The following is a 26775-nucleotide window of genomic DNA, read 5'->3' as shown; positions in this document are numbered from 1 at the left end:
TCTGCTAAACTGGGAGAACCAATGAGAAGCCCCAGTGCCTGATGGCACCTTCTCATTGGTGCTCCTACTTCTGTCTCAACAACGTCTTGCAGTCCTGGTTTTCGTTCTGTGTTATGAGATTAACCACTGAGCCTAGGGAGCAGCCTTCTGAACTCTGGTTGTAGTGCAGCTTTACGGGAACATACACACTAGGATTTCAGCTGTATCCACAGCATGGTTAACTTTTATTTTAATTAATCTGTTATGTTTTCAGACTTGAATTTCTGTCCCACTAAATGACTCTTATTTTTACCGTTGAAGGACTTGGTTAGTCTCTTGGTTGCTCTGACATGAATGTTCATTACAGGAAATATAACCTGTTTTTGTACAGTTGGTTGCTTTTGCATTATTATGTTTCTGGTGATATTGATATATTGTTTATGGTTTAGGCTGTATTGTGCTTTTGCTGAAATACTTAGTTGTATAACACTAGTTACTATACTATTGGTGTCACTGTTTAATATTCGTATTATTGTATTTGCTGTGATATTTGCTTACTACAGTCGTGGCCCAAAGTTTTGAGAATGACACAAGTATTGGTTTTCACAAAGTTTGCTGCTTCAGTGTTTTTAGACCTTTTTGTCAGATGTTGCTGTTGTATACTGGAGTAAAATTACAAGCATCATAAGTGTCCAAGGCTTTTACTGACAATTACATTGTTTATGCAAAGAGTCAATATTTGTAGTGTTGACCCTTCTTTTAGACGACCTCTGCAATTCGCCCTGGCATACTGTCATTCAACTTCTGGGCCACATACTGACTGATGGCCATTCATTCTTGCCTAAATCAACACTTGGAGTTTCTCAGAATTTGTGAGTTGTTCTTTGTCCACCCGCCTCTTGTGGATTGACCACAAGTTCTCAATGGGATTAAGGTCTGGGGAGTTTTCTGGCTATGGACCCAAAATTTCGATGTTTTGATCCCCGAGCCACTTGGTTATCAGTTTTGGCTTATGGCAAGGTGCACCATCATGCTGGAAAAGGCATTGTTCATCGCCAAACTGTTCTTGGATGGTTGAGAGAAGTTGCTCTAGGAGGGTGTTTTGGTACCATTCTTTATTCATGGCTATGTTCATAGGCAAAATTGTGAGCCAACTCCCTTGGCCGAGAAACAACCCCACACATGAATGGTCTCAGGATGCTTTACTGTTGGCATGACACAGGACTGATAGGAACTCTCACCTTTCCTTCTCCGGACAAGCGTTTTTCCAGATGCCTCAAACAATCTGAAAGTGGATTCGTCAAAGAAAATGACTTTGCTCCAGTCCTCAGCCAATGCAATCCCTGTATCTCTTGCAGAATATCGGTATGTCCCTGATGTTTTTCTTGGAGAGAAGTGGCTTCTTAGTTGGCCTTCTTGACAACAGGCCATCCTTCAAAAGTCTGTGCGTGCACTCACACCTGCCTGCTGCCATTCCTGAGCAAGCTCTGCATTGGTGGTGCCCCCAGATCCCGCAACTAAATCAACTTTAGGAGACTGTCCTGGCGCTTGCTGTATGTTCTTTCGCACCCTGAAGCCTTCTTCACAACTATTGAACCTTTCTCCTTCAAGTTCTTGATGATCCTATAAATAGTTGATTTAGGTGCAATCTTACTAGCAGAAATATCCTTGACTGTGAAGCCCTTTTCTGCAAAGCAATGATGACTATTCGTGTTTCCTTGGAGGTAACCATGGTTAACAGAGGAAGAACAATGATTTTAAGCACCACCCTCCTTTTTAAAGCTTCCAGTCTGTTTTTCTAACTCAATCAGCATGACAGAGTAATCTCTGGCCTTATCCTCATTAACACTCTCACCTATGTTAATGAGCGATTCACTGACCTGATGTCAGCTAGTCCTTTTGTGGCAGTGGAAATGTTGTTTTTGGGATAAAGGTCATTGTCATGGCAAAGATGGACTTTGAAATTAATTGAATTTTATGTGATCACTCTTCATGACATTCTGGAATATATGCAAATTATAAAAACTGAGGCAGCAGACTTTGTGAAAAATAATAATTGTCATTCTCAAAACTTTTGGCCATGTATATTGAGTACATTGTAGGATAGCACGGTGGCTAAAAGTGGTTAGCACTTCTGCCTCGCAACACTGGGGTCATGAGTTTAATTCCCGACCATGGCCTTATCTGTGTGGCGTTTGTATGTTCTCCCCGTGTTTTTGTGGGTTTTCTTCGGGTGCTCCAGTTTCCTCCCACACTCCAAAAACATACTAGTAGGTTAATTGGCTGCTATCAAAATTGACCCTTGTCTCTTTCTCTGTCTGTGTGTGTCTAAGGGAATTTAGACTGTAAGCTCTAATGAGGCAGGGACTGATGTGAATGTGTTCTCTGTACAGCGCTGCGGAATCAGTGGCGCTTCATAAATAAATGGTGATGATGATTGAGTGTGTTGCTGCTGGGCTGGTACAATCATTATGTATTAATCTGATGTTTGTTTATTTTAGTGAATGTTGTTTTGTTGGTCCTTTGTGTATAATTCTATTTTTAAACATAAGCTTCTCTTTCCTACTTGTTAAGGATATATTAGCAAATGAATAGGACCTCCTAAAATTCCATTCTCTCTAGAAAATTGTACGTACCATATCTGGATTTTTAGAATATCTTATGCCAGTCATTGTAAACTGGATGACACATTATATAGGCAGTCTTTTAAACCGAAACAGCATTTTATTGTTTTGACCTTTACACAGAAACATGTAATCATATAAAATGCTATGGTTTTGTAAAAGGAGAAGCTTGTAGTGCTGATAGTTTCAAATTCACCTTGTTTCTGATATATTTAGTTTTGCCGAATTGAGTCTTCCTTCATGGACAAAATGCAGGTAGGCAGTCTAGCTCTAATTATACCATTAGTTCCCAAAGCGACCAATGCATGACTTTTAATTAGAGATAGGCAGGCTCGGTTTCCTTGAAACCGAACCCACCCAAACTTTGGGGTTCCGAGTACCGAGCCGAGTCCGCTCGGTACTCTCGCGCCTATTCGGATTCCAAAACGAGGCAAAACGTCATTGTGAAATCTAGTATGGCACTGTATTATTCTAAATTTGCACTACAAAGTATTTTACTGTATTTTTCCGAATTTGCACTACAAAGTGTTTTGGGGTCTCATATACACCCTTATAAAAAAAAAAAGCTGTATTTTCTGAAAAGGATGGTGGAGGATTATTTTCAAGAGTTAATTGAAATCGAAATGTCACAGTCCCTTTCCATACTGGGAGGAAAAACAAGCCATTTGGAAACCCATGTATAAACTTGCTTTGCAATACCTAAGTTGCCCACCTCCAGTGTGTACTCAAAGAGTTTTCAGCACAGCCGGGAACCTTGTCAGTGATCGACGTAGGAGGTCGCTTTCTAAAAATGCAGAAAAGATGATGTTCATCAAAATGAACTACATCTTCCACGAGGAAGGCCTTTACTGGCAAATACATCAAAGTACTGACACTTCTCTAATAGTGGATTCCAGCGTAGATGAATTAATAGTCTGTGATGATGATGTACGCACTAATGAGGGTGAGGATGATGCTGAAGATGATGACGACAACATCTCGACAGTGTAGAATTCATTTCACAGCACTATTGGTCTAACCTGCCTTTAGGATATTGATAGCCGGTTTAGTGGGGGCCCAAACAAACCAAGCACTTCAACCACAAAAGTGGCAGCCCTTGTCGCTGAAGTGCTTGGTTTGTTAAAGTGTGTATGTCCTTTGTAAGATCCTTTCCTGGCACTGATGTGCGTTTCTGCCATTACTATAACAAGCCCATTGATAGCTTGTTTAGGGAGGGCCTAGCAGTGATTAAACTCTATTTTTCTGAATTTGCTCTACAAATGTGTAGGGTCTAATATACACCCAAAGACGAGTGCTCCATTGCTAACAGTCAATGATGAAGAGGAAGACAAGCAGGCTTGTCTGTAGAATTTGCAGGCAAATTCAACAGTGTTACATTGAATAAACAAACACATAGGGGGAGAAGGAGAAGAGGGAGACAGAAAAATAATCATCTTCCTCTTACTTAGGACTGTCCATGGTGTTATAGTCTCTTAGTAGGCTGTGGATCAGCCAACGACAGTCCTGGATGGTCATCTTCTCCATTTTCAAGATGAGGCGATTCCTGGCAAGCCAAATAGAGTCCTTAAAGCAGTTCATTAGGCTCCAGGCCTCCTGGATTTGCCCCAATGATGTGGGTCCCAGAAACCATAAAATACCGAATGGTATGAAAGGCAAGTTTTGGGCACACTGTTCTTATGTTCATGTTCCAAGGCATTCAGCAGTGCCTGTGCAGTGGGGCACTCCCCAAAAAAATGCTGTGCTGTTTCCCTTCTGGTGATGCAGAAGGGGCAGTGCACATATCGACACAGGTTCAGGGAGTGCATGAATGTCCTGCGAGGCAGACATGCCTGGATAGCTATCCATGCAATGTCTTTGTGTCTAGAGGCCACATTCTCTCACACGTGTTTTGTTGTGTTTGTAATTTGCACTTTACATGAAAGGTACCTAACTAGAATATAATTTTGTGAGAAATGGGGTTGATTCGAAGCTCACTGATGAACTGGCTTTTTGCTATGAATTTCAATGGCTCTCTTTAGTTCATTGTCTGGTACCCTGGATTGGTGTGTGTCTGATAAAAGCACGCATCCTGGGGAAGTCAGCACTCGTTGCCATGGATTAGCTATAGAATTACCTCACTTATCCAAGAAACAGGTCGAGCGATCCAATGAACCATAACTGGTTTCATGATCCAAGGACAATTCCATCTTGCCCCATTTTCTTTTCTGCCAATGTGTCCTAAATGTGGTAGGAACTGCCGTGTGTTTGAGTCATTGCTCTGTCGCTTACCATCCAGCCAGATCACTGCAGTATTTGGCTGAAAGTGTATAAAAAGCATATTGTGACCTGTGAGATGGTAAAAATTGAATGGAAATCACTGGAATTTAGTGTTGGGGAGATTAATAATAATGTAGGTATAAAATAATACCTAAATTATGTGATTTTAGCCCAAAAAATTGAATTTTGTAAGAAAAAATAGCTAAACAAAACCAAAACACGCATGGGCGGTTTTGGCAAAACCAAAACTCGAAGGTGATCCAAAACCAAAACACGGGGGTCAATGAGCATCTCTACTTTTAATCTTGCCTGCTTTTCCTTATTTAGTCTTTAGCAATCTAAAGAGAATCGTCACAAGTTTAACTATAATCTTCTCTCATCAGGGAGAACTAACAGCTAGTAGTCATCACATGGTGTGTGTTTTGTCCACAGAAGATAGAGTAAGATAGAGTACTTTAAATGTACAAGAATACTGTAGAAAGGTTTTGGTGGTTTTTTTTTTTATTTTTTTTTTTTAAATGTTTTTATTTGAGCTTAAAGAAGTGAATATTAGTATCAGCCAGTGATAATCAGTACACATATACATAGTTTATGCCGGCGGTTCCCAAAGTGTGCGCCGCGGCTCCCAGGGGTGCCGCGGCGCTGTCACTGGGGTGCTGCGGGCCGGCCAAAAAAAAAAGAAAGAAAACAGAAACTTACCAATCCGCACGGCGCCGGGACCCAGCAGCCTCCTCTCTCCCGCAGCTGTCACTGACGTCATTCAGTGGATTCCACTGCTGTATTTTAGTTTTACATTTTTTTTGTGTTGTACACAATCTGTTTTAATATTTTTGTGTTGAACAAGGGGTCTTTGTTTCACACCATACCACCTTCAATATTTGGAATCTAGAAAAAATGGCATTTTATTAAGTTTAACAATCAGATAATTAGTTTGCTTCAGCTTGACTTCAATTCTCCTGCTTCGTCATGAGAACTTTAGGGACCCATTACTTCAACAATGCAACTGAAGGAACATAACACATTGGTACATTTTTTTTCAATGGGTTTTATTGGAATAAAGAAAAGAGACACTGCGTTGTATTAATACATTTTTTTAAAACCAAAATATGAGGATTTAGAGGGTTATTTGTAACTACTCTTCTTACATCTTAAAAACCAGACTGTTGTACATGTTGCGCTACGGAATATGTTGGCGCTATATAAATAAATGATGATGTGTGAGAAACATGCAGTATTATAAGCCATTAGTAATGGACTCTAGATTTTAGGTGTCCATTTTTCTGGTGAATAGTCATTATCTTCTATTGAACAATATAATGCACTTGCATATTTAGAAGTGTCCTAAGCCATTAGGTAAAATATTAGCATTTGCTTAATTGAATGAAGTCTATAAGGATTTTGCTTTTTTTTCTTTCTGTTATCACCTGTAGTACCTTAAGCAGCGATGTTGGGCTTTGCATTCAGCAAAAAATGTCCTGGGGAATGTTCCAGTGCCGGGCATTTTGCCAACATTTGCTGTAATCTTTGAGATTTGGAATTCTAAACAGAAGAGGCACGGAAAGACATTCACATAGACACATCTAGTTTCTCTTGCAGCAATGGAAGAAATTGTGAAGTTTCCAGGCAAGTCCCAGGTTTTGCTTTGACATAGTATTCTTAAACGAAAAAAAATAATGCTTAGCCTCAACATCATCTGCTTAGCAAGTTGGTATGCTCTGGAAACAAATTCAGGTTTAGTGAAAAGTTCTATTTTAAAAACTGGAAACATGACGAACGTTGGAAATAAAACTGTCTGTTCATGCTGCAATTTTACTTTTTTTTAAGACATCTGTCCAATGCAAGTGGAGATCCAATTCTGCTGCACATTCAGCTAGGAAAATGGTATACTATCCTCAAATCGAAGGATCATCTTCTGTCTCCCCCCTCTACCAATCCCTTCACAGGCTCCCCTTCCCCTACAGAATCCTGTTCAAGCTCCTCACTCTTACATACAAGGCCCTCGCCAACTCCACTGCACCCTACATCTCCACCCTCTCCGTTCTGCCAATGACCGTCGCCTCTCTTCCCCCCTGATCACCTCCTCCCACGCGCTTATCCAAGACTTCGCTCGTGCTGCCCCCCTCCACTGGAACAAGCTCCCTCCCTCAGAACTTCCCCTAATCTAGCCAGTTTCAAACGGGCTTTAAAAACCCACCTTTTTCTTAAAGCCTTCCAGTCTCCCACTTAACTTCCTACCTTTTCTTCTGCCTCTTCCTCCCCCCTTATCCTTATCCTCCGTTCCTCCATCTCTCCCCCGTGTCTCTCTGTCTGTCTACCCCACCCCTTAGATTGTACGCTCCTTTGAGCAGGGTATTCTCTCCTCCTGTTTTCACCACTGTTAACTCTGCTCTCCAGCTACTTAGCCCTCCTCCTTGAGGACCCTCTTTCCCGCGTCCCCTCTCGCTCCCTCCTCTCCCCTCTAGGGGTCTCCCTGTCATCCGTGCCTTCCCTCTTGGACTCCGTCGTTGGCGGACCTTCCCCTCCTCCGCCCCTCTAGCGGTGCTTTGAGCTCTTGAGTTACTGTGATTATTGTTTACTGTACTGTGCTGTCTCACCTCGTATTGTAATCTCGTTTGTCCCTGTACGGCGCTACGGACACCTAGTGGCGCCCTATAAATAAAAATTAATAATAATAATCATCACACAACCTAATATATCGCTCCACCAGATCTGCTCCCAGATTTTTGATGAGTATTCTAGTAATTTACTGCCATTCTTTTTCCTGCACATGGCATCATAATGAAACCTATTTAAGGTCAATCTTTGCAGACTGGATTTAAAAATCCTAATGTGAGATCAGCTTTAGATTAGTCATTTCCAACCAGAGTTTTTGATCATACTTTGTGTACAACTTGAGACTAAACGTGTCACAAGAATAATTCAGTTACATGAAATAGTTCATAATGAATCGTTTGGGTTAATATTAGTACATCCCGGAAAATGACTGCATCTGATGTATTCATGTGATTGGACCACTTTAACATATCTCCCAACATGAAGATTAGGAGCTAGTAAGCTAGGTAATGACTGCATGTGCAGTGTTCTCCCCAGCACTTTTTTCCCAGGTGCTCCACCCATTGTTTTTATTTGCAACCCGACTATTGGAGCCCAACAGAGTCCTATTATAATAGAATAAACTACTGTTTCTCCTATTATAACGGGCACTATGTGAGTACTACAGCCAGTAGTGTGTTTCACCATTGAGCACCAGTCTGCCAGTTCTGGAAGGTGTGGGCAATAACCTCCAACATTTTTCATTATTATTGCAAAGAATTACAACTGCTCCCGTCTGGCTGCTTCTTAATGCCACCCAGTTGTTAAAATTTTCCGGGGAGAACACTGATGTGTTCAGAATGAGCCTCTCCTTTTTCCACTAGCTATATTTAGTGTATAAAGGAGGCCCAATAAGTATAGTTGAAACCTTTCAAGGAAGGCATAAAACAGTAGTATATTACGCTATCTTCGGAAAATCCTGTGCTGTAAACCAGTGGAGTTTATCCATGGTCCTACAATTACACCTACTTCCCTTTCAAAGCAGAGGCTGAGAAAATAAGACGTCTATGGGCAACACATATTACACATGAACATTAATTGTCATGTGGTGCTCTCTGGGCAAAATGTCTGAAATAATGTGATGTACAACACAAGATTGAAGGGGTATTTTAACCATCTAAATAAATCAAAATAACAGTTTAATATATAAATAATAAGTAAAACCTATTTAAAACAAAGTAAGGGTTCTTTTAAAGATTTAAATAAGTTTACTTTGAAAACATTTATATACATGCAGGGATCCCTAAATCAGATGTGCACACTTTAAGGGAGAAACTGATAAATAAAGGTGGTGGTATTTGATTATCATTTGCAGTTATTGGAGGGTACACAACATAAGGTTGAGAAAACCCTTAATCTTATAAAACACATTTTTTGTTCGTGAACACTGAAAATATGGACTGCGTGGATCTTTTTCTATAGGATCTATATGGCAAACTTGTGTTTTATAATATGTATAGCTACTATGTTAAAAACTTGGATAACACTAGTTTAGAATTAACAGCTGATCTTTGTACTCCTGTAAGTATTCCTGATAGTTTTATGGTTTTCATTGCTCAATCACACTATATAGAAAACCAGTTTCTAGACTTGTCTCATTGAGAACAATGTTCAGTTTATTTCACCATTTTAAATAAGGATTATTAAAAGTGTGCTTTTTGGTAAAGTATTATCCTTCCTCCAAGTATCAGGGTGGAGTGCTGCTTGAAAATGGAGAATGAACTGTGAACTTATTGATACCAGCTAGGGGTAGTTACTGTGGAACTACAGGGGGTACCCATGGATTTGTCACAGGAGGTTTAATTGCTACAATAATGGTTCTAACCAGAGTTCTTGTTTAGTTCTGTAAGTAGGGATGTATGTTGCATCCGCCTTGCTGTCACTCACTAAGCATTAAAAAAATGCAAGAAAAGGCAAAATTGTGTGCTTACAGTGCCTATGCTGTTTTGTGACATCCTTCAGCTGTTTTTGCTTGAATGTTACTCTCTTCTCTTTGTGGGAAGTGCATAGATTGGGGGCCAAGATGGTGAGTCTGCAGGAGTGCAAAGCTTTGCTTCTAATGATGGGAGGAGGTTTGTGAATTATGTCTCCAATATGTATGGACACCTGATGGAGGTTATGAACTTTGGACAACCCCTCCTTAATCATACATGATTCCCCCTAACCCAGTTAAGGCTAAGCTATTTTTTAGATTTGGTGATGTCTGTCCTTCTGCTGGTCTTAATTTACACCATTACTCAGGTGATCAGCCAGTTAGTGTTGGTAACGTCACATCTGCTGCTTTGCCTTTTTAAATTAACTACATTACTTTTTCTTTACTGAAAATGTAGTAAGTAGTTCCTTACTCAGTGTAATAAGTTAAGTGTCTTACTATTTCAGTTTCTCTGGCACTTGTTTACAAAACTGTGGGATATGTTTGATCCAGTGTTGTAAATATTGTGTTTTTATGTGAATATATTTATCCCAGACAGATTGTACACACACTGATTTGGAAAAGTTGTTGAGAAAAACACACAAACATGTCAGTCATTTTGTAACTTAAAAAAACATCCGTTTTGCTTGTATGTTTCACTGTGGTTCTGTACTTCTGCTCTAGTTTATCTTTAAAGAAAAATAGTGATTTAATACCCTTTAATGTGTCTTAATTTAACCTACCTCTAATTTTTGTTCTGGTTTTGTTTTTACACGGGAATAGTCTCACTGGTTGGGTGTTTGGACCAAAAACTACTTCTCGGCTAACTAAAATGGAGTACATTCTATGAAAACTGGTTCAGTGGAAAAGATAAAGCTCATGTAAAAATATGGCAATTAGACACCTGCCTTATTTATCTAAATTGCATTATACAAATTACTATTGAAATCTGGTTGCTTTTCTTCTTACTTGGCACTTGTTTTTGTAAATGTCAGTGTTTTTATTTTTTAATGTGGAAAATGGCGTTTTAAATGGCACAATTCTTGTTTAGTAAATTGTGACAAATCTCTGCTTTAAACGCCTTAGATCATGTGGCCCTCTGAACCTTCAGCTGTGGCCTTCAACTCCTTCCTGCTTTATTGTCAGGCTTGTTATAGCTTGTAACTGTGGCATGCTGATGTCTTATTATAGATAGGTGACCGTTTCATTGAATATATTGTTTTAACTTATTACTGAGATTAAAGACAGGGTGTGACCCCTTTTGAAGGTTAGATGGCCGCACCATGAGGCCACCAAAGTGTTTCAGGTTGCCCATCACTGCATTAGATGGAGCAGATACCTGTGTCCGGACATTCATAATAGAGAAAGTAGTATGAGCCTTGCTCTTAGTCCTTTAGTCATGTAGTCGGAGAATAATATGGTCTTCCTATAACAGCAGTTTACCAGCAAGGTCCCCAGGTCTGTGGTTTTTTGTTTTTTGCTTGCTTATTTCAATTATTATTACTTAGCACAGCATATAGAAAACATGTTATATGTTCCAACTATGGAAATTGTTAAATGTATGTCCCAAAGTTATCTGAAATTATTTAAAATGAATATCTGTGAGCAACTGTTGCTATTACTTTTACTGGATGTATTTTTTTTGTTAGAGCAAAGTAAAATAGAAATTGAATAGCAATTATTTTTGGTGTAGACAGATGTATCAAACTTATTTTACATAGTGATCTATACTAATTTTCATCAGCCAGAGCTAAATAGAAAAAAGGGTTTTACAGGTCATGTTTTAGCGGAAGTTCATATATCCTGTCTTGTGGGCTTGTCCTGGCTACACACCAAGTTTAACATGACTGTTTTAAGTCCTTCTACCTCTGTTTTCCGTTTTCATGCTTTTAACAATTGCCCATAAAATGTTTTTGAAATTTTGCTGCCAATTAGTAATTAGAAATGTGTTATCTGGGTAATTTAACAAAACCTATAACATAGTTTTACTATTTTAACATTTATATTGTAAAGACAGTCATTTCTTAGGCCTAAAACAAGTTCAGTTCCTCAATCCACTAACAACTGGTGACATTATTGAGGTATGAGGCACGGAATTCCTATTGAATTGCTTTGCTGCAGTCTCATGGCTGTTGGCTCCGTTTACAAAACACCTGTCTCCACTATGTGCAAATGTATGCTTTAACGCATGATGCTTGCTGAATTTGTGGAGTTAAAGTATTGATACCCGTATGGTCATTCCAAGATTGAAAATGTAGATTCTACATTTAATTGAACCTGAACTAGTTTGTTGGAAGTGGGTTTGAAGTGCCACTGACCTCTGACCTGCTATTTTTCTATGCGCTGAATAGTTTTCATAGCTGGTGATAAATGAACCACTCCTAGTAGTTTGCTGCAATGCAGATTGCAGATCACATTGTAGTGTTAGTAGTGTGGTTAGTCGACAACTGCATGCTTGGGCCAATTTTCTGCCAGTCCTGTAAAGCTGATCACACTGATTGCGATCATGACTGGAACGGTTTGCCTGTTCCTGGCTGTTTTGGCCTAAAAGGCAGTTCAAACTATAGCTACGACCAACTTATTTACACTGTGTACATTTATTTTTCATGTTGCATTAAATTATTTTTAAGTAAACTTAATTTTGTTGAAGTGCTCATTTGAGATGCTCTTTGGGTCATGTGCTACAAGTTGGCAAACAATGTGTATATTTACCCATTAATGTTTGCAGGGGTATTTTTCAGCTTTGTCTCTTTAATATGCAAATGACGGGTAGTTTTGAGTAATAGTAAACATATTCCCACTATAATGATATTAAGAAATGTAAAATCTAATTAGTAGAAAATAAACACTAAAATACACAAATACATATTCCAGGTCTTCAAAAACTAGTGAGGTATAATCCACAGCAATGTGAAGCAGTGCATACCAATGTCCCAGAGAGTGTGTGGCCACCTTCAGTCCACAACCCTGAAGTATGTCACTACCTGGACAAAACATTCATCATCACCATTTATATAGCGCCAGTGATTTCGCAGCGCTGTACAGAGAACTCATTCACATCAGTCCCTGCCCCATTGGAGCTTACAGCCTAAATTCCCTAACATACATACATACATACATACACACATACATACACACACACACACACACACACACACACACACACACGGGTCAATTTTGATAGCAGTCAATTAACCTACCAGTATGTTTTTGGAGTATGGGAGGAAACTGGAGCACCCGAAGGAAACCCACGCAGAAACGGGGAGAACACACAAACTCGACACAGATAAGGCAATGGTAGGTAATTGATCTCATTACCCCAGTGCTGTAAGGCAGAAGTGCTAACCACTTAGCCACCGTGCTGCCCAACACACTGTTGCGGATTAAACCTTGCTGTGTTTGTATTGCACACTAGTTTTATATTATAGTAGCGTACATAGGAGCCAAGATTTTAAAAACTATTGGATTCTCAGGTAATAACTAACCTCAACCCCACCCTACCCCTTATGACTCTAAAAATGCAATGCATAGGCATGGATAGTAGCAGCACAAATATTTGGGTTACTCAAGCACCCACAGAGCTGGCTCCTATGGTAACATATGACTATCAGCCCCCTTCTGTTCCCTGTAGCTTTCCCTTCTTTCCCATGCAGTACCCACTGCTCATCCCCCTCTTTGCCCTGGTTAAGATTATACAAACATTTGTGGTTTCATCCCACATTCTGTACCTTACAGCTTCCACCCTTTTCTCTCCCCTGCAGATTTATCTCGCACCACCCTCTTCTCAATGCTAAAAAAAATGTTTGCATAGTTCAGTAATACGGCAGTAATAATAATAAAAAAAAGCCTTGACGCCTTACCAGAATTTTTTATTACCACTGTTACTATATTAGTACATCACCCATTCCGACACAGAAGCAGATATTTTGCATTGTACTGTAGAACTCTTAAATTGCAGATTTTAAAAAATGTAAATCTCTGTAAACGCACATCCTGTTGCTTTCATAGTAATGTAGCTGTAGTTGGTTTAACATGTTCACTGGCACACTAAACCTGCTGGGACAAGTTTGGTCACAGCCTTTGTGTAATATCTGTAATGTTTTGAAGTGTGCAGAGAGGAAACACTTTGCGGTCATTAAACATTTTCAGAGAATTTGGACTGCAGCCTTTGGATAGTCGAGATTTTTTTTTTATTAACTAAACTTGAAATACTTGTTTTAAGTAATGCCAACAGGTATTATGTTCTAAATGATTGGCTTTTTCTGGAAGTTTAAATCTTGTGTTATGTTTTGTTTTTGTTTTTATAATTATGTTCCAATCCGTCTTCAAGAAACAGTGTTCCTCTTTTGCCTCCCTTTGCTGGAGGACTTTTTACCGTTGCTTTTGAAACAAATTAATACAGACTCTGCATGGAGCCTGGAAAGTCCCATTTTTAATGTAGGCAACAACTAAAAAAGTCCTTCATTCATAGTTAAAAAATTTACCTTTTGAGGCAGATTCACTTGGCCACAATGTTCCTCAGAACGTTGCGGCCATCATTACGGGAAAAATCAATGCTCTTTTTTGATGCAAGCAAAAATGAGGGATATCGAGATTCAGTTGTAAAACAAATCCGCGAAGTGTGTGTGTGTATATATATATATGTGTATATATATATATATATATATATATATATATATATATATATATATATGTGTGTATATATATGAACAAGATATCTAGATGGCGCTTAACCCGATGTATGGATACTTTCAAAAACATGCAATGTAAAAACACCTCAACAAATGTGTGTGGCTGCCAGTCTTCAAAAACGGATGGTTAGTCCGAAACAAATAAAGCAGATATAGGACGGCGCCTTCAGGTGTATATAATATGCAGTTAATATATTACAGTAATTTCAGAACAGTCCAGAGGGTATGTAGTTTAGTTGGTATCAACTTCAATAAACCGTATATATACGTAAGACCAATGTGTGGGATGGCTGTAGATTATTCATAGACAAGCCAACACATATCAATATAACAGCCTGTAGTGAGGTAATAAGATGGCGTGCGTACCAAATATAAATAAAATAATCGCTTATCTGTATGTGGGCTCCTTGATCACCCCGTAGTATATTTAACCAGGTCTCCTTCGGCCGTGGGACAGCGATAATAAATATAGTATGTTCTAATATCACAACTGCAACACCATTCTCATCCGCTCATTATTTAGGAGAAATTATATGAGAAGGCCATATGGTGTAGTATTTTATGTAAACAATTTAATCAGCAGATAAAATATTAAAATGCAAACTCACAATATATATATATAAAAAATATAAGAGCTTATCTGTAAAATACAGGTCAGATAACTTTTCTGTAAAGTCCCCTGGTAGCAATAGATGTCCCTCAGTAGGCTCCATACAAAAGCTCAGTGCAGGATGATCTATAGATCTAATTCCGAGGGTGCAGCAGTAATCTCCAGTGTAAGTGATAAGGTCCTCAACGCGTTTCGTTCTATCAAGAACTTCATCAGCAGGAATAGCATATATATTTTGTTATTTAGTCCACATTTCGCAGATTTGTTTTACAACTGAATCTACCCCTAATTGTATGTGTTTTAAAAAAAAATATTGCTAACTTTAAAGAAACCTCAAGTGAAGTATTCTTCATCAAACCTGCTCCCAATTAGTTACACCTGTCTCTTGTTCAGTGCCATCCACCAGACTCTCCCCTCATTAATAGATGTTTATGGTCAAACTAGATTTATATAGCTAGAGATAAGTGCAGCATAATATACTTTTTTTTTTTTTTTTTGTTTTGTTTTTTACTTTTATACTTTTTTGTGGTTTTTTTTATTTTATGACCTAATAAACCTCCCACAACACCATTCCCATGGTCTACCGAGTGTGTCCCAGAGAATGGGTAAAGTAAGTTCTGAAGCACGGCATAAAACTTGTGCTTTCCCACATATAAGGGTCTATATTTATGTGTGTTTTAAAATATAGGGCTTATAGTTGGAATATAAGCTCTTTGATTAAATGGAAAGTTCACCTTTTTTGCCTCCAATGTCTTATGCTCGGCTCCTTCCATTTACTTGGTACTGTGGGGTTTTTAGTACTACAGCAATGGCAGCACAGTGAGAAATGGCATGCTCATTTCTGGGTACCATAGTATCTGAACATCACAGATTTTCCTGCGCATCTCTGTGGGATGTGAAAAAAATATCCACGATGTTACATCTCCGCAGAGTGTTTTTGCGGCCACTCTGGAGGCACTCCATGGCTCATCGAGTATAATTGAAATTCCCCCATTGAGTCAGAGAGGAGAGCTACAGATCCAACAAAGTGTGCCCTCCTTAAATGCATTTACATATAAATTATACAGAATTTTGGAGACTATCTCTTTAAAAACAAAGTCTGCATAAGATAAAAAATATTCCCATGTTTTGACACATAGAAATTCAATCACATGTATTAATGACAACTAAAAGGTATTTGGAATCATTTCTAAAGCTGGTGTAATGGCAAAATGTGATTGTAACTATTTTTTCTAATGTATGTTAGAAAATAAAAGCTAATGTATGCTTACTATCGTCTCAGTTCTTTTTCCTTTTTCTATCCGTTTTCAGGAATGTCACCAATTAAATCACCTTCTATGCTAGACATACACTGTACAGATATTGTTTATAGTGTCTTCCTGCTTCATAATGTAGATATTTAGAGCTCCTTAAAGTTGATGATTGGTGGCTAATGCATATTGCTTACTGCAGCTACACAAATCAATACTGGGCAATTAAATGTTCAGCAAACTAGAGCTTGTATTATTAAGATGAAGCTAGAAATAGATGTGTTTCCATATTGCTGATTTGGCATCAAGTGCTATATATTGCCTGTTCTTCCCTTTAAGTGAGCACATCAAGTAGTGTTTAATTTTTGCGGAAACCTATATATCCTGCATCTTGTAATGTGTATAAATATATCCCTTTGCTTCCTGTTTCAAATTTTGAGTTGTCACGGCTGTCTCTACAGAGAATAATATTCACATGTTGAGTTTTTTGTGTGGATAGTAAGCTTGGAAGGATTTACTACCATTTTCTATTGCTCTTGGCTTCATGGTTGGCAGTGGAAACCCAAATTTATATAATATTACATAGTGTTTGAAGGAAAAGTTTTTAGCTTTTTTTTTCTAGGGGTTAAATGTGAAAAATCGATCTTTTGGGGGCTTATACAGTCATCTATGAAAGGCCCTCATTGCAAACTAAGAGTTGTGTTTGAACTAATTAACACTAGTGACTTCATATGTTAAAAAAAACAAAAACAATTTTTTTTTTTTAATGGGAGTTCTTTGTGAAAAGTAGCTGGTGCTGACCGTTTTTGTGTTTAATGGAGCCAGTCTGGAGCGTAGTTTAAAAGAAAAATATTAATAATTATGTTTTAACACAAGCTAAATGCATGTATACCGTTGTGAAAATCAAAATGTTTTGTTTTTTTACCAAATTACTTATGTGTTTTTACACGTATTTAACATGCAGTGTTTTGTTCTTTGAATGATTCATGTTCCATGTCTGATGAATATAATCACTTTTGAAAACTTGGATTCATATCAGTGAAAGTGCATTGAAAGTTGTTTAAAAAGTGGAAGCGCCTCTTTATATTTCTCTCTCCACCTCTGCATCTCTGTCTACAGGGTAAATGCAACAAACAACCCAATAAGGTAAACTTGACATGTTTGTTATAAAAACTAATCCGATTCTGGTTATCATGTATCTAGTACATTCTGGAGAATATGTAGAATCTGGTTGCTATTGGCAATACTTCCTTTTGTTTTCTTTAAATAGCGCATTAAATACATTTTAAGCATCAATCTCCTTTTTCTTATCTGTTCTCTTACAATTCACCATCTCCTTTTCAAAATCTCTTTGGAGGGCAGATCAGTATTGCTGCCAGTCAGACTCAGACTATCAGAATGTCATGTAAAAGCAGAGGTGATGGATTTTATAATGCAGACAGAACTCAAAGGGGTGTTCCAAAGCCTCTCTACTCACTACATCCTGTGCCATATGACTGTGGTTGCCATCATAGTCACATGACACTTTGAAAACGGTACAATTATAAATAATTTATGACAGCCTGAAGGAACAAACTCAAGAAATATGGAAATTACCCAGCATCATCTTTTAACCTGCCTCAGTGATTTTTGTAACAAAAAAGCACTTTATTTTTCCAAACATTTTCAATCGTGTCCATTCCATGCACATTTGTATCACAATATAAAACCGAAATTTCCACAAAATTAATAAAACGCTTTCTATTTAGTTTTTTGTTTGTTTTTTTTTTTCATTTATTTTTTTATACGTAAATCACTGGTTTATTTTATGATGCATGCTGTTCATTTTTTCTTGCATTTCTTCAAGCTGCTATACATTTATATATAATGCCTCTATAATCTATCTATGCAAGGTGCAACCTTCAATGTTTTGGCAAAAATGTTGTTATAATGTACACTACTTCTCCACTTCCTTGTACTTGGGGTATAAATATCCCATACTTACATTGTGTGATCGCCCACAGGCAATGCTGTGCCAGTAGTACTCTGTCTTGCATATTTTGGTTGTAATCCAAACCTACACTTATGCACTTTGGTTTTATTCTTTCTCCATTCACTTAACTTGTCTAAAAGAAATTTCCTGTCTTCTAGTGATTCTCCAACAGATAAAAATAGTATGTATTAATGATCAGGCTTGTATACAATATATTAGCATTTCTTTTGTTAGGATTTTTTTCAGTAAGAACAGTGTTCGGATTATAATATGCCTGGAAAAACGCATAGAGGGTGAGGTTTGACCCATGTGCATCACACCGCACCCAGCAGAAGATATGAGCAGTGCTTACATATCTCCTGAAGACAACTGAGGAAAGACTATTGGACAGAAAAGCATTGAATATATTGTTAAGAGACAAACTAAATAGGAAGTTTATCTTTGGTTTCCCTCCTGTGATAAAGTAACATAACGCTCATTGCAGTGGCTTTATTTTTACAGTGATTCAGAACTAGCAGTCTTATTTGTTTAACATCAACCTTGCGTTACAGTGTGCTGCCTTACGTCTCCCAGAAAACCACAAAGAAAGCATCTGTGGGAGAATATTGCTGTCAGCCATTGTAAGATTCACGCTTCCTGCTTGGATCTCATGTCCTGCAATCTTTCAGTTTTGTTGTGTGCTGAGGTTTTTTTTTCTCTTTGTCAGAGGAAAAGGATCAGGACTCCTTTGCTAGCAATCTCTGACTCTCCTCTCACAGGAAATTTTCTAATTGCCGGAACAGCTGGTAGCAGCAAGAACTTCAGGGGTTTGGCCTTCCTCTTTAACTTGTCAGATGTCTGTGCAGCAAAGTCCTAACATTATGGTTTTATGGCCATGTTAAGGTTCTGGGGTCTGCGGATACGTTCTTTTCGGGTAAGATCCTATACATGTGTTGTCCTAAATCCCCCTACATTATATGAGGACAAAAGTGTGGGTAGTGTAAATTGGCTGTCATATGCAAACCTGTTTGTGCTTGTTCTACATGTCTGAAATTCATTATCTGCTTGAAATGCTAAGGCTCAGCAATATGTAGTATAAATTTATTATACATTAAACCTGTAAATTTTACATACTACATTGTGAGAAACTCTTGTATTAACTTGATATTTCATTTACTTGTGTGTATTGTCTGTTAGTTTTTCTTTGAACTGCTGTCTTATAACCACACGGACAGTGTTTGCCTGCAGTGATGGTTTATGTTCACAAATCAGCTGTTCAGAATAAATATAAAGCAAATTTTAGGTATATTTTTTGTCAAATTATATGGTAGTATTTAAATATTAACATTTAAAGGAAATACTTTCCTTGTGTGTATGGGGTGTTTGTTTTTGTAGTAAACTGCCAAGTTTTTGGTGTGTTTGTCTGACGTACTGTTATACAGTACTTTAGTAATTAGGACGTTTTGCTAAGTACTCTCTAAAGTACTAATGTGACTATTTTATACTTGTATGTGGTAAAGGCTCACATGGGCCACATCTATTAAAATACTAAAACTACTTGTTTTTGTGAAGGTGCCAGGAATATTTTAATGGAGGTTTCTTAGACTTGTAATTATTTTCATAAATACCACACACTATTAAAAAAAAAAAAAAAAAAAAATTAATTCAATTTTATTTTTGCTGATATAAGTCAACATAAGTAATTTCATAAATGATACGTCTTGTTATACCCAACAAAGCAAGTTGCAAATTGGTTAAACATACCAACATGACGACAAAAGCTGAGGAGAGGAGGACCTGTTATATATATGTGTGTGTCTCGCTCTTCAGTTGCTGTAACATTTCTGGCAGATGTATGGCATGGTTTAATAACTGAGCTGTGCTGATAAGGTTTCTTGGGTTATATTACACTGGATCTATGTCTCCACAAGCAGTAAAAAAAGGTGGCTGGTAAGACGAACAAATAGGTGACCATTAAACAGATGGAATGACTGCTACTACTTTCCATTTAAGTAGTATTCTGTTGTGTATTTGTCTTATTGCAGTAGCACAGATATTATGAATGGAATAATCTCAGCACTGGGGTCATGAGTTCGATTCCCGACCATGGCCTTATCTGTGTGGAGTTTGTATGTTCTCCCCATGTTTGCATGGGTTTCCTCCGGGTGCTCCAGTTTCCTCCCCTACACCAAAAACATACTGGTAGGTTAATTGGCAGCTATTAAATTGACCCTACTCTGTCTGTGTGTATGTTAGGGAATTTAGATTGTAAGCTCCAATGTGGCAGGGACTGATGTGAAAGAGTTCTCTGTACAGCGCTGCAGAGTTAGTGGCGCTATATAAATAACATGCTGATGAAGTGTTTGGTAATTGCCACGATACCATACAGGCACTTCTGCACAATAACATACAGAAAGCAGCTGCCTGGACTACATTTTTCAGCCCTATATCCAGTTTGGAGGAGCCCTCCACTAGCTAAGTTTGCAGTTTAGTGATGTGTGTGTGAGGACCACTGCACAGAAGCTTGGGTTGCATTTCCCATAAAAAACCGTACAGATGAGCGTCAAATACAGATTCAAATAATTGAAATCTGATTTACTATGTAATTCTATTTTTAGAACTATATTAGTAGCCTTTTATTAACTGTAAGGTGTGTATATATATATATATATATATATATATATATATATATATATATATTATATGAAGTACTGTATTTAATTTTTACAGATACACAGTCAGTCAGAGTAAGATTGGACACTGTATTTTACCTCTATGATTCCTACATGAAAAGTTAACTTAAAGACAACTACCGTAACTAATGGCAGCCAGACACACAGGCCAATCAATATCCCATTTGGCCACACATGTAGGTGGCCAAATTGTCCGTGCTCTGTCTTTCCTGTTTGCATCATTTCATGGATAATTGTGCCTGTTAGTTTGGTCTAAAGATGAAAGTACACACAAGCTAATAGTACTCATTTTCTGACCAGAGAAATGAAGTAAAGGTTGCGGAAGTGTAGAAAACCTGCTAACCCTTTGCCATAATTGGTTTTATTATGGGCCACTTGAATAAGGTAAACTACAGACAGAATGCACATGTTTGGTATCCTTATAAATGTTAAAGACTGTAAAATTGACTAAAATTATAATGGAATAATCCCAGGACTGCATTTAAACAAATTTACCAAAATAAAGAGACACTGAAAAGTGTGTTCCCCCTTAATGCCTACCTCAGTGATACCACTTTCATACTGCCGCCCCGGCAATATCCCGGGTTGTTAACCCGGGATATTGCCGGGGCACAGGGCAGTATAGATAAGAAGATTCCCGGGTCGGGCGGGTTCATACTGCACCTGCCCGACCCGGGTTTTACAAAAAAAAAGTGTAAAAAATGATTTTAATTAATAAAAAATACATAACAAATGTTTACTTTACTTATTTTCAGCCAGCGGTGTCTCCGGTGCGTTGTCGGCTGTCAGGGGGACCTCTGGGTACTAAAATGACGTCATTTCAGAAATTACGTAATTTTAGTACCCAGAGGTCCCCCTGACAGCCGGCAACGCACCGGAGACACCGCTGGCTGAAAATAAGTAAAGTAAACATTTGTTATGTATTTTTTATTAATTAAAATCATTTTTTTTTTTACATTGACATTTTTTTTTTACATTGACATTTTTTTTTACAGTATGAATGGTGAGACCCGGGAATTACCCCTCGCAAAATCCCGGGATTTTAGACCCGGGATTTTGGGGTTGGACTATTCATACTGCACCAAGACCCGGGTTTTTCAGCGTGCCCCTGCAAAAACCCGGGTTGTTGGTGCAGTATGAATGGGGTATTACAGGCAAATTTTCTCTGTCAAAGTACCAAAGCAAAGCCCTGTTTGTCTGAATAAGTATGTAGGATATTTGCTGGTATAGGCAGAAAAATACATTCTTTCTGGCAAAACTGGTGCAGTGTTAAAGATGGAAAGTGCTAGTTTGAAGCACACTTCTCCATAGGACCATGAGTGGAATGGCAACATTCCCAGTTGCATAAAACTGGCCTGAAATGATCAAATCTAGTGAAAATAAGTAAATAAGAGGAGTACGCCCTGGGAGGCCATGGTGTGTGTGCAGTAAAGTAGTTCCTGGTAATGTTGACTGTTTTACAGATTTTTATATGTAGTAAAATAGTTTTGAACAGCCTTTTATGTGTCCTAGGTGAACAGATATCGTCGTCTTCCTGTACTGTACACTTTATCTGATGGAGTTGGTTTTAGCTACTAGAACTCCTCCCACTGCCAGTAATGACTTATTGATTAGTGCTGCAGGCACATAGCCAGTAATGTCCAGATCAATCAAAAACAGCACTTTATTTTCTGTTAATATTCAAATACAAGGAAACCCATATTTAAGGTGTCATGATTGTTTAAATATATATGTATGTGTGTGTGTGTGTATATGTATATATATGTGTGTGTGTGTATATATATATATATATATATATATATATATATATATATATATATGTGTGTATGTATATATGTGTGTATGTATATATGTGTGTATGTATATATGTGTGTATGTATATATGTGTATGTATATATGTGTGTATGTATATATGTGTGTATGTGTGTGTGTGTGTATGTATATATGTGTGTATGTGTGTGTGTGTGTATGTATATATATATATATATGTATGTATATGTATGTGTATATATATATATATATATATATATATATATATATATATATATATATATATATATATATATATATAGAATGTTTTTCATATATTCTATTTACGTTTTTTGTGTATATTGTTTGCTTTTTTTTAATGAACGTTTGTCACAGAGCAATATAGAAAAGACAGTGTCTGTGGAGGATTCACCGCAGAATCCTGCACGACTGCTGCGCCGCACGTCAGCCATGTTATCGGTATAATTAACAAGAATGGTAATGTTAATGCTTGTATTTAATACCACATATATAGCACCCCCGTATTATGCAGCGCTGTGCAGAGGATTTTTATCATTCACATTAGTCCCTACCTAATGACAGGAACTGCAATTCCCTATGCTAATGTTTAATTAGCGGCAACATACACTGTAGCGCCTTAGCACTGTCTATTGGATAAAAGGGGCATAAGGGAGACTGGGCACTATGCAATATATATATTTTACTGGTTCTGGTAAATACTTCCAAATTGTCTCACTACTACCTTTTTTCTTTTGTGGTTCTGGTTCACAATAAATTATAGTCTCAATTAAAACCCTATCTTTATTTTTACCTTCTGTGTCCTATATGGTTAATGAAAATGGGTCATGTACCACACACAACGTCACTACACCCTAAGTAAACGTATGTGTTTTACATAATTTTTTATATAAATTAATGTCTTATGTATTAAATTAACCCATCTCTTTACTATTTCGTTTTGCCTACTGTGTTCTTCCAACATTATTATTATTATTATTATTATTATTATTATTATTATGTGTGTTTATCCAGCATGTCATTAGAGAATGGTTGAACAGATAAGTCTTGATCTGGTACTGGGGTCTGGTCGGAGCAGAACCAGGGGGTCCATGCCAGTTGGTATTTGGGTAGAGTGTCATTTAAAAGGGCAGTGTTGTACTCCATGGAGGAGGAGACATATCAGATGCAGTTGATGGGTGGGGGGGCATGTTGGTTCCATGCCCTAGCAATGAGTATTTTAGCTGCTTGATAGATGTGTGTGAGCAGGTGGTCAGTAGTTTTTTTTTTTTGAGGTAGGAAATTGGTTAGAGTAGGGCTGACAGTCTTTCTACGGTCCCATGCTCCAGTCATCTGGTGGAATATGTCTAAGGTGAGGTTCCAAAAGTCTCAATTTATTGGGCAGTCCCACCACATATGAAGGAAAGTCCCCTCAGCCCCCATAGAGCCGCCAGCAGCAGTCAGACATCACAAGATATGTGTTAGAGCCTCTCCGGGATCATATACCAACATGTGTAGATCTTACAGCAGTTCTCTTGAACGCCAGTGTTAATGGACATCTTCGCTGTTCAAGTATGAATTACAGACCATTCCTCGCTGTCCAGGGAGATCCTGAGGTCGCATTCCCAGGCCTCCTCTTGAGGTGCTAGCAGTAGATCAGGGGGAGAGCAGTTATGAAGCAGTATTGGATTGAGATGTTACCTCTGTGATCAACAGAGTAGATGCAGTCCGAAATTGGAGCATAGGGTGTGGTAATGGTGAGGTTAGGTATGACAATTATTGTAGAGGTGGTAGAGTCTGTGTGAAAGCTATCACCGTGTAGTACAGAATTAAAGAGTTCACTTAGTTTGGGGGTGAAGGTTTTATAGTAGGATATAGGGAGTCCATCAGGTCCCGGAGCTTTATAGTATTCTGGGAACAGAGTCATTTTCCCCTCCTCCATGGAGATGTCCTCGCACAACACCACTGCCCTTGTCAAGTTTAACAAGGTAGATTGCGAGATTTAAGGTAAGTGGTGGTATCAAGGCGATGTGTGGCGGCTTTCCCCAGTGGTGGGAGAATATAGAGCACCTTGTATAAAGAACAGAAGGTTTTATTTGAACTGAGGTTCGCAAGACACAGCCCTTGGGGTCCTGTATTGCGTTAATCAGTTGCAAGGTCCTTTTGGCCTTGAGACTATTAGCTAGTAGGGAATCTGCTTTGTTGCCTTTCTAATAAAATCTTTCTCCCAACCAGTGAGGGCTTTTTTGTTTTTCTTTCTTTTCAACTAAGAGATTGCTCTGCTCGTCCCCGTAGTTGACTAAGTTGGGAGAGCATGGGTTTGGCATAAGTGCGTTTGTGTTGTCTCCAATGATTGGATTTGATAGTTAAGCAAATCGATGCGCTCCGTCCGTTGCCTCTTACAGGTAGTAGCGTATTTGATAACCTCCCCACAAAGCACTGATTTGTGTGCTTCCCAACTAGTGGAGTAAGGGCCATCTTTAGTAGTGTTAGTCTCTAAATATTCAGACAGTTTATCATTTATCAGATCCCAAATGCAGAGGATATTAAGGAGTGTTAAATTTAACCTCCAGGAGGATCTACCACCAGTAGGACCAGTGAAGGTGGCCTCAGTGGCAGAGTGGTCAGACAAAGGCTTGGAGTGAATATTGGCAAATGCAATGCATTGGCATGAGTGAAGGGCAGCAGAGAGGAGCATGTCAATCCGGGAGTAAGAATCGTGGAGATGAGTAGAAAGTGTAGTCTCTCATGGAGGGCTATAAAGCAAGCAAACTATCAAATAGGCCGGCCGGCCTCGGTCACACATTTCAGTGGTTTAGAGCCTGGAGTGTGAGCGCTTATGGAGGACGTGCTAGAACAATCTATGGACAGGAAAAGGACCCATATTCAAGTCTCCTCCAAGTAAAACCTTGCCATCGCAGTGAGTCTGTAATTCACGAAAGAGGAGTGGCCTGTATTAGGTGTGAAGGTATTTTCCAAGGTAATTGAGAGAGCCTACATTTCCCTGAAGGATAAGAATGCGACCCTCTTGGAGACAGTGAATAGAACGGAGTTACGAAGTGCGTCTTTGTGGTGCTTAGAGGTGTGGTGAGACTAGTAAACAGTCTTGAATCGCCTGGAGGACAACGAGGGATGGTGGTCCTTTTTAGAGATGGGTCTCCTGCAAAAATACAATGTCTGCATGGTCCTTGTTAAGACGATTGAAGAGGGGAGTGTTTCTAGTTAGTTTTTAATAATTTAGTTACCTGACTTTAATGTGTTTAGACTGCACTGTGTATTATTCTCACTACTGCTCAGTACAGTCATGGATTACACAGTAGAATACGGTGTCACATTAATTCACACACCCAGCTGGGACTAAAATTATCTTTAAGTACATATGTATCTCACCCATTTATGAGGAAGAATGTATAATGATGACTGTGTTGACACATACATATCTGTACAATGTAAGAATCCTTTGTAACCTGTTAAAACTCTGGTATCAAGTTGTGATGCGAAGATGGGATCTATTATATTTCAGACTTTTGAGTCTTTGAATTTAATGTGAATAGTGATAGATACTGCCATCGCTAGACATTTGTAATAAATTGATTAACTTAGTAAGAAGACAAATTACCTTGCCTGTATGGTTTTGGACTGTGGGAGAAAACAAGCGTCTGGAGAAAACCCATATGAGCATGGGATAAACAGAAGCTCCATGCAGATGGAGAAAAATAGGAAATGTCCAAATTCCTTTCTGTGCACTATGTTGCAGAAAAGCTCATGCTATTAGTATTTAATAATTTAACCTAATTCTACTGTAAAAGTACTAGGATGTCAAACTTAGTGACCGCTGAGTGATTTTTTTTCATACTATTTGGAAGTGTCTGAGCCATTATAAGTGTAAACAGGTATATTATTGTACTGAATATACTAAATATGTTCAGTTGTGCTGGAGTGCAAGTGAGATCAAAAACACTAAAGTTGTATATAATTCCTTGGTCACTCCTGTCAAATGGCATGTTTCACCAAATCTGTGTACAAATACGTTTTCTCAAACTCTGCAGGGTACAAACTTATACATGACCTATTTCTGCACAATTACGTTTATATGCTGAACTTCAGATTGAAAAATAAAATAGTGAATGTGGTGGCTGCAAATGTTTGAGCTCCCTGTCAGTGGTATTTTTCTATTTTTGCTTTAGGATTGTTTTCCCCCACCTTTGCTTGCAATAGATCTTCCCCAATGCACTGAGTGTTTTGAGATCTCTTCACAAAATTTTAGTAACCAATTTTGGCCACTGTGAAGGCAATGCCAAATCCTTCATCTTAAGGATTTGGCATTGCCTTTTGCTTTTTTTTTTTCCTCAAAAGGTTTTTATTAAGTTTTTAGTAAAAGAATATGTAACAAACATAGCAGTTACCACAGAGTACAGTGCATAATGTAGATCCAATAAATCTGCCTTTT

The 26775-nt window shown here is 38.2% G+C and overlaps 1 protein-coding gene across 2 annotated transcripts in view; it reads left to right on the top strand.

Moving 5' to 3' along the window:
• RPS6KA3 (ribosomal protein S6 kinase A3) overlaps positions 1-26775 on the top strand; it is a 91493-nt gene that overhangs the window by 19498 nt on the left and 45220 nt on the right. Inside the window, exon 1 of one of the 2 annotated variants that reach the window (XM_075196554.1) lies at positions 18736-18799. The exons of the other annotated variant lie outside the window; for it this stretch is intronic. Coding sequence (XP_075052655.1) covers positions 18755-18799 — 45 coding nt within the window. The 5' untranslated portion in view covers positions 18736-18754. Of the gene's footprint in view, positions 1-18735; positions 18800-26775 lie in introns of those variants that run through there. 2 annotated transcript variants of the gene reach the window in all.

This window comes from Mixophyes fleayi, chromosome 2, assembly GCF_038048845.1.
Source record: "Mixophyes fleayi isolate aMixFle1 chromosome 2, aMixFle1.hap1, whole genome shotgun sequence".
Lineage (NCBI taxonomy): Eukaryota > Metazoa > Chordata > Amphibia > Anura > Limnodynastidae > Mixophyes > Mixophyes fleayi.
The sequence above is the reverse complement of the archived record's forward strand: the minus strand, read 5'-3'. Positions and strand labels throughout refer to the sequence as shown.